Source organism: Lagopus muta, chromosome 12 (genome assembly GCF_023343835.1).
Source record: "Lagopus muta isolate bLagMut1 chromosome 12, bLagMut1 primary, whole genome shotgun sequence".
NCBI lineage: Eukaryota > Metazoa > Chordata > Aves > Galliformes > Phasianidae > Lagopus > Lagopus muta.
In genome coordinates this window covers 19,235,834-19,248,746 of record NC_064444.1, presented here as the reverse complement: position 1 = coordinate 19,248,746, position 12,913 = coordinate 19,235,834, and the positions used below count along the sequence as shown (strand labels likewise).

Genomic DNA, 12,913 nt, shown 5'->3' with positions numbered 1-12,913 from the left:
GCACTTCCCACGCGCGTAAGAAGCCTCTCCTCTTTGTATCAGCAGGAGGAGCCCCACAAAGCCCTCGGCCGGGTCAGATTGGAGGCGAGGAGCAACTGAGGAAACGCAGAACGCACCTGTGTGTGCCGAGTGAAAATTCACAGCAATTCGTAAAAGACAACAGAGATTTTTAGTAGTAATAATGAGAATAAAAGGTTGATGACTTTCTGCCCACGCTGAGGGCGCTTACTGGAGCGGCGCGTTGGGGCCGGGCGAGGGAGGAGCTGTGGGGTCGACGGGGGCGAGATGCGCGTGGTTCAGGTATTGGACAGACCGACCAGAGGTGAAGCGTTGCTGGACCTGCTGCTCACCAACGCCGAGGAGATCATCAAAGGCGTCAAGGTTGGAGGCTGCCTGGGCTCCAGCGACCACGCCCTGGTTGAGTTTGTGATCTCAAGCAATGTGGGCCTGGCAAAGAGCAGGACCAGGACACTGAACTTCAGAAGAGCAGACTTCAAGCTACTCAATGGATTGCTGGCCAAGATCCCCTGGCGCGCTGCCCTCAAAGACAAGGATGTTGAGGAGAGCTGGCAGCTCTTCAAAGATGCCCTCCTGGAAGCACAAGAGGTCTCCATTCCTCTGAATAAGAAAGTGGGCAGACGAGGTAGGAAACCGGCATGGCTCAGCAAGGACCTGCTGAGAGAACTGAGGGCGAAGAAAGGGGTGTACAAGCTCTGGAAACAAGGCTGTGTCACCTGGGAAGAGTACAGGAATGCCGTCCGGACTTGCAGACGCGGGATCAGGGAAGCCAAGGCGCAGGCAGAACTGAACTTGGCAAGGGACGTGAAAAACAATAAGAAAACCTTCTACAGGTACATTGCCCAGAAGAGACAGGCCAAAACGGGCGTACCTACTTTGGTAAATTTAAAAGGAGAACTGGCTTCAACAGATGAAGAGAAAGCTGAGGTGCTGAATGAGTTCTTCACCTCAGTCTTCACTAGTGGCCAGGATTCTAGTCTTTTTCACGTCCCTGAACCCTGCATCCCCAAACCTCTATGTGGGGACCAAGGAGGTAAATCCCTCCCCACTGTAAGGGCAGAGCAAGTCCGAGAGTGCCTCCTTAGACTGAATGAATACAAGTCTATGGGGCCGGATGGCGTGCATCCCAGGGTCCTGAAGGAGCTGGCTGAGGTGGTTGCCGAGCCGCTCTCCATCATATTTGAGAAGTCGTGGCTGTCAGGTGAGGTCCCGGACGACTGGAGGAAGGGTCACGTCACTCCCATATACAAGAAGGGGAGCAGGGAGGACCCGGGGAACTACAGGCTGGTGAGTCTCACCTCCGTGCCTGGGAAGATTATGGAACAGATCCTCCTGGACAACATGCTTGGTCACATAAAGAATGAGCATGTGATCCGAGACAGCCAGCACGGCTTCACCAAAGGAAGGTCATGCCTAACTAATCTTGTGGCCTTCTATGATGGAGTGACGGCATTGGTGGACGAAGGGAAGGCGACCGATGTCATTTACCTGGACCTGAGCAAGGCCTTTGACATGGTCCCCCACCACATCCTCATCTCCAAATTGGAGGGAAGTGGATTTGATGGGTGGACGACCCGATGGATAAGCAATTGGTTGAAAGGCCGCAGACAGAGGGTGGTGGTCAATGGCTCTATGTCCAGGTGGAGGCCGGTAACAAGTGGTGTCCCCCAAGGGTCTGTCTTGGGACTGGTGCTCTTTAACATCTTTATTAATGACATCGATGAGGGAATTGAGTGCACCCTCAGCAAGTTTGCTGACGACACCAAGCTGAGTGGTGCGGTTGATACGGTGGAAGGAAGGGATGCCATTCAGAGGGACCTCGACAGGCTGGAGGGCTGGGCTCGGGTGAACCTAATGAGGTTCAACACGGCAAAGTGCAAGGTTTTGCATTTGGGCCGGAGGAACCCCAGGCACCCGTACAGGCTGGGAGGAGTGGTCCTTCAGAGCAGCTCGGCAGAGAAGAACCTGGGGGTCCTGATGGACGAGAGACTGAACATGAGCCAGCAGTGCGCTCTGGCAGCTCGAAAGGCAAATGGGATCCTGGGCTCCATCAGGAGAGGGGTGGTCAGCAGGGACAGGGAGGTGATTGTCCCTCTCTACTCGGCTCTTGTGAGGCCCCATCTGGAGTACTGTGTCCAGGTGTGGAGCCCTCAGTACAAAAAAGACATTGAGATTTTGGAAAGGGTCCAGAGGAGGGCAACTAAGATGATCAGGGGGCTGGAGCACCTCCCCTATGAGGACAGGCTGAGGGAGTTGGGCTTGTTCAGCCTGGAGAAGGCTGTGGGGTGACCTCATTGCAGCCTATCAATACCTGAAGGGAACCTACACCCAGGAGGGGAGTAAACTCTTCAAAAGGGCTGACAACAGCAGGACTAGGGGAAATGGTTTTAAGTTGAAGGAGGGAAGATTTAGGTTGAATGTTAGGGGGAAGTTCTTTACTAGGAGAGTGGTTAGGCCCTGGAACGGGCTGCCCAGGGAGGTTGTGGATGCCCCGTCCTTGGACGTGTTTAAGGCCAGGTTGGACAGGGTCCTGGGCAACCTGATCTGAATGTGTATGTTTGGTGGCCCTGCTAGGCAGGGGGGTTGGAACTACATGATCCTTGGGGTCCCTTCCAACCCGGGTGATTCTGTGATTCTGTGATTCTGTGATCACCCTGCGCCGCGAAGAAGGAGGCAGCCGTGCGGAAGTGGTGCGGGGCAGCGCGCTGCTCCAACGCTGCATGGCAGCTCCGGGCTCCGAGCGCCACCTCAGCTTCAGCTTCTACAAGTGGGTGTTTGGGGGGGGGCACCGGGGCGGGGGCCGCTCTGCGTTGGCCCCGTGGGGCTTCTGTGGTGTTCAGGGCCTCTGCTCGGTATGGGGAGGTGCGCTGTGTGTTCTCCCCCAATCCAGGATACATCGCTGCCTCGTTCCCCTCCACGGTTCGGCCATAAACTCCCCCAGTCCCTCTTTCTGACCCCCAGGGTCACACTCTGCCCCGAGCCTCCCCAACTCCAGTTTCCCCCCATTCCTTTTCGGCACACCCCCCCCCCCCCCCGGTTCTCCATTTTTACCCCCAGGGTCCCTTCCCCACCCTCACCTCATCCCTCCCCTCCTTATTCCCCCATTCTGATCCTCTCCCCCCCTCCCAATACTCCCCTCAGTTCCTCTTGCCTCAGGTCAGATGTCCACAACATACACATCTCCCTGTGAGGTACCTCACTAATGCTCACATGTGGAGATTAAGGATAGGAAGGAGCTGTTCAGATGCAAATATCTGGTGAAATGTAGGTTGTTACTCCCAGAGCCTGGAAGGACATTTGTTGCATTGCCTCCTACGGTACTGACCTAAAACCAGGCCAGGACCGAATGACTGCACGCAGACACCAATATGATGAACAGCAAATGGCATTTATTACACGTGAACTCTAGGTTATATAACCTATGTGCTTCGTCTACACCCCTAAGGGCACGTGCTACACATCAATCATAGAGCAGGGAGAGGGCCTATCGCGTCACATCCCGTGGGGGGGTCTCGCAGTTGCTGACAACAGACATTCCTTTGTCCAACAACACCTGCACTGACAATAGATACCCACATCTGGGACAGCTGAAGCTGTCCCTGCTGTGCATAATGAGGGCAGCCTATAAAGGAATTTAGCCAAACAAATGGAGTCGTGTGCCACAGGAGCATGACTAAGCTTATTTCTTTCCCTTCTGCTTCAACACCTGTGTTTTCTAGATCTTCCTTGACTGCAGTGGCTGTTGTGTCATGGGCATTCCAGTGTGTCCTCAGCTGTTATCAGCAAGCCTGTCCCAGCTTTTGTGTCTTCTTGCAGGACTTCATTGGATACAGCTAGTGATAGATGGAGATAAAACGAGGGATTCCTTTGCAAACTGTGTCCTTAAGTGTCCAGAAGTGAATGAGCCTATGACTCACGTGCAGTACACCATGAAAAAGATTCTCTCATTTTGGTCACTTGAGCTATTATAGGATAACATCATTAACTGTTGCGTGGTCTTGATCAGGCTGCTTACCAACTGCTTGATCAAGGAGAGCAGGCAGAAGCCTTTTGTCAGCAATCTGTGCTGTCTGCAGATCAATGAGCAGCTGCCCATGGGAGCTGCAATTGCCCTGGCATTCTCTGGCTGAGCAGAACAACAGGCCACTGATTTCAGCCAACTTCTTCACACAGCTGCTGGGGGAAACACAGGTGATGCTCAGCTGGGTCTCACACTGGCCGACAGGGAGCTGGTCAGGGCTGTGATAGTCAGGGTCAGCTTTGGCTGCTTTCACCTGACATGGACCTGATACTTGCAGAGGAGTGTGAAGGCTCCAGCTGATAGAGTTTCCTTACAAGTGAAAGAGTAGACAGGGACGGTGCGGACCTACTGTTGTGTTAATAAGCACAGGAGCAGAGAGGGCTGATGTACCTCATGGTTTCTGTGCCACTGTCTTCACCAGCAACGCTTCCCTGGCTTTTATGCCTGAAGGCAGGATTCCAGAGCACAACTACCAAATGGTGGGAGAACTCCTGGACAGCAGCCCTGCCAAGAAGCTCTTGGGCTTCCCTGGGAGACAAAAAGCTTTACCTGTGTCAGCAGTGTGTGCTGGTAGCCCAGAAAGCCAACAGTATTCTGGACTGCAACAAAAGAGCGGTGGGCAGCAGGGCAAGGGAGGCGATGGTCCTTCTCCACTCTGCCTTCATGAGGAACCATCTAAAGTATTGTGAATCCTCTTGTGGGGTCCTGGCCCATCTCGTGGCTTGGAAAATCATGGTGATCTTACTTCTGTCTCATCAGCTGATGGCAGGTCACAGGAACGCTGGCGGGTTGGGTAGTGGGTGGTTGCTGAGATAATGGATCTCTGCTGAATGAGGCATCTGGAGGTGGGGCCTTGGGGCTGGGCCAGGTTTTCATTTCTTTATGTACTGCTGTGTTGCTGCAGCTGCCCTTCTGTATTGCCGTTACTTTTTTTGTTCGTGAATATTAAAACGTGTTATCTCTGTGTTGGTTGTCATCCTGCTCTCTTTTCTGTGTTTTGCAGGCTAGCTCATGCTGGAAGTTGGTGGTGTCACTGTATGAATGAAGGTCAGTTCAGGAGTAGCTGCTGATGGAAGGAATGAAGTCCACGTTAATGAACTGAAGCATCTCCTGGTAAGGTGTCAGAGCCAGCAGTAGCGATGTCTGTCGTGAAAAGCAGAGGGCTGGCTCATGCAGGTGCTTGCTGATTGATGTGTGAGAGCATCTGCCTTCTCCAACTGAACAATAAGAAAGCTGGATATGCTAAATCATAACAGCTTATGCAGAAGTTGTGAATATGCTCTGAAATGTTTCCTTTAGTGATAAACTGTATTTTGGCACTGTGATGGTCCTGTCTCTGATCTGGAGCACTGCAGCTCTTGCAAGCCTTGTGTGCCTGTTTCCATGAACCTTCCTTTCTTTCACTCTTCAGAATACATACAGGGTGCTTTTGGGGGAATCATGCAGGAGGCTGTCAGAAAGCCGGCTGTGATTTTTCTCACATGAAGGGACGCAATGGGAATGGAAGTAATTGCCACCAAGCAGAAGTGAGCTGCTTATGTCGTGAAAGATATAATCTTGATTATTGATTATGAGCAGTTGCAGTGCGATAGGGGACGTGAAGTAACTGTTTGGGAGTTCAGGGAAAAGCCATGAGAAGTGAAATGGCAGTTTGTGTTTTGGCTGTCAAAATGGTGGAGCTTTACTGGAGTGAAAGGTGTGGGCTTTCTGTAGGCAGGCCCCAGGTTTATTTCTGTAAGCAGGCCCCCTCTCAGAGATTGGTCTTTGCTTGCTGCTTGCTGTACCTACCTGCCTGCTCCCTGTGCTTGCTGCATCTGATACCAGTGGTTGTGGCCAGGCTCCCCAGGGCTGTGGGCCTGGTCATGAGCTGCTGCAGCTTAAAGACCATCTGCATTTGGGTTGTCCTTCCTGGAGCATCAGGTTGGTTGGTTGATGGTCCTTGTGGATGCCTTACAACTTGGGACATTATGTGATTCTATGATCTTGATGGTTTGCCTGGAAAATACCAGGTGATTTTTTTCCCTCGTTTTTTCCTGGCATTTAAACTTGTAGTTTCACTTCTAAAGTGAGAGTGGAGTTGGATGAGGGGAGGGTAAGTTGCTTCTTTATTTTCTGTTCTCCCAGGTGGGTCTGTGTATTTTGTGCCCAAGTTGTGGTAGCTCTGTAACTGGGAATGTTCCTAATGGTCATAAAAAGACTCTGCTGCCAGCACAGAATTTGGCCACAGGACTGCCTGCTGGATTAAGTTCTGTAGATTGATTATCTGCTATTTGAGATGGTCTGTTCTGTTTATTTTTTCCAAGACATCAGGTTTTGAGGTCACTGAGATGTACGGATTAATCAATCACTTGCAGCTTGTTTGAGCTTGAAGCAGTTGAATCGTCCCACACAGCACTGTTAAATAAAACCTTATAATCGCTTTGGAATCGTAGTTCTGCACTGTGCCCCTGGTGTGAATGTCTGTGCTGCAGGTGGCATCTGTCCTGTCCTTCCACTGTGCTTCTCATTGGCAGCAGGTATCACCCTCAGCTTTCTACCTCACACAGCAGTTTCTGTCTGAGCAGAGATTTGGTCACTTTCCAGTTTCTCTGTGGCACCCCCTGTGCTGTTAGTTCTCTCTTCCTGTGTTGGTGTCCTGTCTAGTCTTCAGCTTGCCCCAGGATGCCAGGCCAGCTGAAAAGAATTTTCAACTTATATCCATCCTGATATTTTTATGTACTGTCCTTTGTCTTGATGAGGAACACCCTGGAGTCTTCTGAAGAAATCACTATTTCAGACTTGTGTATCGTTCACCTGTATAGCCAGTTACTCCTCTCAAGGCTCTTGTTCTCTAATGCATTCAGTTCAGGATCAGTCCAAGTCCTTTGTCCTCTCTGCTTTGCTGTCCTGTATGAATTTACCTGAGGTTTTTCTTCAGCTTACTTTCCTTTCAGTGCTGACAATCACGAGGAGCTCTTAGTTGTATGCTGCTGTGTTCATTTTCCTCGGTTCATTTTCCTTCCTGATGTATACCAGGTGCTGGTGGTAGCAGAGCCCCTGTTCTCTGTGAGTGACTTGTGCTGAGCCAGTGTTTATTGAGCTCTGATCTGCAGGATTAAACACAGCTACTTGTGTGGAATGGTGGTTTGCACTGCTTTGAATTTAGTCCTGCTGGCCAGAGATGGACAAGGCAGGGATGTTCAGATACTGAGAAACGTGTTGGCGTTTGATGCTCTCAGTGGACTTTATTTTTTAAGCGAGCATTGGGAACCAGTGAAGTTTAGCAGAGGAGCCTTAGTAGTGTGGTTGTATCAGGTGTGCCTGATTTCATGATGACATGTGGCCTTTTATTAGAGTTCAGGCTCTGACCCCTCAAAGCAGTAATGGAACAAGTTCTGGGTGATACCAAGGTGTCATGGTTCTATGTTTTTTGTTTTTGTTTTTGTTTTTTGGGTTTCAGTATTCCACATCAAAACATCATGTAGTGTACGGGGCATTAAAGTGTCACTGCCCCAATTCCAAGTACCTATCCCTGTACATTACAGAAGTCACGGGATCTGGCCCTTCCGGGTGGGGGGGGCGCTCTCTTGCTGCCTTGCAGTGGGTGCTGGAGGGTGCTTTCCTAGCCGTTCCAAGCTTTTCAGGTTTGAATCGGTCCCGGGAACTCTCTCTCTCTCATCTTGTCTGATTTATTAATCTCAATTGCAATTAAATTGTATCTATTGTGTTACCTTGTATTCCAATATTATAGTAAAATAAGTTTTCCTCCATAGATTGTTGCCGCTGTTCTTTTCCTCCCTTCCTTCCTTCCCATTTTTGTGGGACTGGGGTGGGGGGGGGGGGGGAGGGCAGAGGCCTGTCACCCCTGTCACGGACATAGATTGATCTGGTCAAATCCGTGACAGATTTTTGGCGCCCAACGTGGGGCTCGACTGCTTTTTAACTTTTTGAACGAATCTCTTTTTCTCTCTTCTCTTAGAGAGCTTCGTTAGGGAGCATTATCAGTAGTTCAGGTTTCTGTGCTGGAAAACCTGACCTTGAAAGATTAGGCGTACTGCCAGTGTTCTGGGATATTTGTAAACTTTGAGCACTACTTAGTCTGAGTAGTGCCTTTTTTTCCTTTTTTTTTCCCTCCTCTTGTTAGCTTCAATTCATTAACCCTTTTTTAGCAAGCACCAGCGATGAACCCACTCGTTATCGTGGGGGTGCTGGGTAAAGGATTTAAAGCAATGGTGTTAGTCACAACCTACTGGCCAATAATCCATCTCACACTTGTGTGTTTTGGAATTGCATCCGTATATAACTATCTAAGGGCACTGATGGAGACACCTATGTTTTACCTATTTGCAATGTGGTATGATTTGAACTTTGACATCTACATCCCAGAAGGAATGGCTAATTTCTCAAACAACTACATCCCAGAAGGAATGGCTAATTTCACAAACAACTACATCCCAAATGGAATAGCTAATTTTACAAACAACACGATGTTCAGACCAGTCTCCGGGTTTTCTTCTCGGTTTGTCAAACGTTTTTTGAATCCTGAATTAATACCCATGTTGTTGTTCGCGTCATCAATTCTCCTGAATGTATTCCAATTCATTCGTAATAAGGGAAAGGAGTCTCTTCCAAAACTAGAGAATGATGACTGGCAGGGAATATGGAGAGGTTTAGGAAAGGTCTTAGAAGCATGGGGACCCGCAGTGTCATGGGATTTTACTCTTGAACACCTGTGGGATCCTGAGAAACTAAGCCAGTATTTGAGTCAGGGACTATGCGGCTTACATAAATCTAAGGAGGTACAACTTATTTGGGGTTTGGCTTGTGCTTACCGTGCCCTATATAATACCATTCGGGAGAGAGAGAGTTTCCGAGCTGAGGTTCAAGCCAAAGGGGAAAATCCCCAAGTCAAATCTAATCAATCACAGGAGACACCAGTAACAATACCGGTTGCTCCTGTGGAGGGCAAGAAATGGAAACGAGTGTCTTCGCGTCTTGAACGAAAAAGAGAAGAAGAGGAGGAGGAGGAGGAAGATCCAGGCGAGGGGCCCTCCTCAGAACCACCACCATCGCGAAAGGCAAAAGCGAAAACTAAGAGACATGCAGAAGAGAGTGATGAAGAGGAAGTCTCTATTACTACTCGCCGGCCTCTAAAGATGACTGAAATCCAAGGTTCAAGAAAGGAGTTCACACGGCGCCTGAATGAAAGCATTGTTTCCTGGTTGGTTCGCTGTTGGGACAGTGGGGCCCATAGCTTGTCTCTGGATGGTAATGAAGCTCGCCAACTAGGTGCCATTGCCAGAGATCCAGCTATTGATAGAGGAATTAGTCGATGTTCGGATGAGGCTGCCTCCCTCTGGGAACGAGTGTTAACAGCTGTGAAGGAAAAGTATCCCTTCAAAAATAGCTTGAAGATTGCAATGAAAAAATGGGATACAGTTGAAAAGGGTATCCAGTATTTGAGGGAAATAGGCGTGGTGGAAATGTTGTATGACCCTGACTTTGTTCCTAACCACCCACAACAAAACCGCGACCCTGAAAGAGTGAGGACAACGCCTGAGATATGGCAGAAAATCGTGACAACAGCGCCGGACAAATATGCCGCTACACTAACGTCAGCGTGTGACAGATACCAGGAACAACAGAGAACGCCCTTAATTTATGAATTAATTGTTACGCTCCAAAACTACGAACAATTGCTGTCTCCAATTCATTCTGCCGTTGCTGCTATATCAAGAATGATGACGGAGCAAGTGTCTCAACTGATTAACCGTGACAAACCTGTAGCAGTATCAGAGACGCTGGATGAAGATCAGGATAATCAAATGAGTCTAGCGAAGGAGGTGAAGGAGATGAAGGAGATAATCCGAGCCCACCTAACTAAAGACGATAAACCTTCCTTCTTACGTGCACGATCAAAAATCTCAGCTGTTAGAGGCAGACGCTCTCCGGCTCAAGTAAGGAATAATACACCGCGAATTACCTTATGGTATTACCTACGTGACCATGGAGAAGACATGGGGAAGTGGCACGGTCAACCTACTCCTGTACTACGAGCCCGGGTGAAAGAATTACAAGGCAGATCTACCACCAGTGCAGTTGCTCCAGTTACCACAGGTAATGAATAGAGGGGCCCTGCCCTCAGTCGGGGGGGGAAAGGGATAATAGAGTATATTGGACTGTGTGGATTCGATGGCCTGGTACATCAGAACCACTGAAATATAAGGCCCTGGTGGACACTGGTGCACAGTGCACTCTGATGCCCTCGAGTCATGAAGGGACAGAATCAATCCATATTTCTGGAGTGACCGGGGGCTCTCAAGAATTGACTGTGTTGGAGGCCGAGATAAGCCTCACTGGTAAGGACTGGCAAAAACATCCTATTGTGACGGGCCCAGGGGCTCCATGTATACTAGGTATTGATTATCTCAGAAGGGGGCATTTCAAGGATCCTAAGGGGTATCGGTGGGCCTTTGGAATAGCTGCTGTGGATGCAGACAACATTAAGCAGCTGTCTGTTTTGCCTGGCCTGTCAGAAGATCCATCTGTTGTGGGGCTGCTGTGAGTAAAAGAGCAACAGGTACCAATTGCTACAAAAGTGGTGCACAGGCGTCAGTACCGCACCAACAGGGATTCTTTGCTCCCCATTCATAAGTTAATTCGTCAACTAGAGAGCCAGGGAGTGATCAGCAAAACTCACTCGCCTTTTAACAGCCCCATATGGCCAGTGCGTAAAGCCAGTGGAGAATGGAGGCTGACGGTGGACTACCGTGGCCTGAATGAAGTCACACCCCCACTGAGTGCTGCTGTGCCGGACATGTTAGAACTCCAGTATGAACTGGAGTCAAAAGCGGCCAAATGGTATGCCACCATTGACATTGCTAATGCCTTCTTTTCCATCCCTTTGGCCAAAGAATGTAAGCCACAGTTTGCTTTCACATGGAGGGGCATTCAGTATACCTGGAACCGTTTGCCCCAGGGGTGGAAACACAGCCCGACCATTTGCCATGGGTTGATCCAAACTGTATTGGAACAGGGCAGTGCTCCTGAGCACCTGCAGTACATTGATGACATCACTGTGTGGGGCGATACAGCAGAAGAAGTCTTCACAAAAGGAGAGAGAATGATCCAAATTCTTCTGAGTGCTGGTTTTGCTATTAAGCGAAGCAAAGTGAAAGGACCTGCCCAGGAGATTCAGTTCCTAGGTATAAAGTGGCAAGATGGCCGTCGTCACATTCCGACAGACGTGATCGATAAAATCACTGCTATGTCTCCACCCACTAGCAAAAGAGAGACACAATCTTTTCTGGGTGCAGTGGGCTTTTGGAGAATGCATGTTCCAAACTACAGCCTCATTGTAAGCCCCCTTTATTATGTGACGTGAATGAGAAATGAGTTTACATGGGGCCCTGAGCAGCAGCAGGCTTTTGAACAGATTAAACAGGAAATAGCCCGTGCTGTGGCCCTAGGACCAGTACGAACGGGGCAGGGTATAAAGAACATCCTCTACACTGCTGCTGGAGAGAACGGTCCCACTTGGAGTTTGTGGCAGAGAGCCTCAGGAGAGACACGAGGCCGACCCCTGGGATTCTGGAGTCGGGCATACAGAGGGTCTGAAGAGCACTACACTCCAACTGAGAAGGAGATCTTAGCCGCTTATGAAGGGGTTCGGGCTGCTTCCGAAGTAGTCGGTACTGAAACACAGCTCCTTCTGGCACCTCGACTGCCAGTGCTGAACTGGATGTTTAAAGGAAAGGTTCCCTCCACCCATCATGCTACTGATGCCACTTGGAGTAAGTGGATTGCACTGATTACACAACGAGCACGGATGGGGAACCTCAGCCGTCCAGGAATCCTAGAAGTCATCATGGACTGGCCTGAAGGTAAAAAGTTTGGAACACCACCGGGAGAAGAAGTATCACGTGCTAAAGAGGCCCCACCATACAATGAACTACCAGAGAATGAAAAGAAATATGCCCTGTTCACAGATGGATCGTGTCGTATTGTGGGAAAACATCGCAGATGGAAATCTGCTGTGTGGAGCCCCACACGACAAGTTGCAGAGGCCACTGAAGGGAAAGGCGAATCAAGCCAATTTGCAGAGGTAAAGGCTGTCCAACTGGCCTTAGATGTCGCTGAACGGGAGAGGTGGCCAATGCTCTATCTTTACACTGACTCATGGATGGTAGCGAATGCCTTATGGGGGTGGTTACAGCAGTGGGAGCAAAATAACTGGCAAAGAAGGGGTAAACCTATTTGGGCTGCTGAACTGTGGAAAGACATTGCTGCCCGAACAAAGACTATGGTTGTAAAGGTGCGCCATGTAGATGCTCATGTGCCCAAGAGTCGGGCTACTGAAGAACAGCAAAATAACCATCAGGTAGACCGAGCTGCCAGAATTGAGGTGGCTCAAATAGACCTGGACTGGCAGAACAAGGGTGAATTATTTCTGGCTCGGTGGGCCCATGAGACCTCAGGTCATCAAGGGAGAGATGCAACATACAAATGGGCTAGAGACCGAGGGGTGGACTTAACTATGGATGCCATTGCACAGGTTATTCATAACTGTGAAACATGTGCCATCATCAAACAAGCCAAGAGGATGAAACCTCTGTGGGAAGAAGGGCGATGGCAAAAGTACAAATATGGGGAGGCATGGCAGGTTGATTATATCACCTTGCCACGATCTCGCAATGGTAAGCATTATGTGCTTACTATGGTGGAGGCAACCACTGGGTGGCTTGAAACATATGCAGTACCCCATGCTACCGCCCGAAACACCATACTGGGTCTCGAGAAACAAGTCCTGTGGCGACATGGCACCCCAAAAAGGATTGAGTCAGATAATGGGACTCATTTCAAAAATTCTCTTGTAAATACTTGGGCCAAAGATCA

The 12,913-nt window shown here is 49.5% G+C and overlaps 1 protein-coding gene across 2 annotated transcripts in view; it reads left to right on the top strand.

The window, feature by feature from the left end:
• Positions 1–528: 528 nt before the first annotated feature.
• Positions 529–12,913, top strand: part of LOC125699302 (uncharacterized) — a 31,241-nt gene continuing 18,856 nt past the window's right edge. Inside the window, exons 1-2 of one of the 2 annotated variants that reach the window (XM_048958712.1) lie at positions 529–643; positions 5,043–5,152. In XM_048958712.1, the coding sequence (XP_048814669.1) occupies positions 5,081–5,152 (72 nt within the window). In that variant the 5' untranslated portion in view covers positions 529–643; positions 5,043–5,080. Of the gene's footprint in view, positions 644–5,042; positions 5,153–12,913 lie in introns of those variants that run through there. The other variant, XM_048958716.1, reaches the window with a different exon arrangement.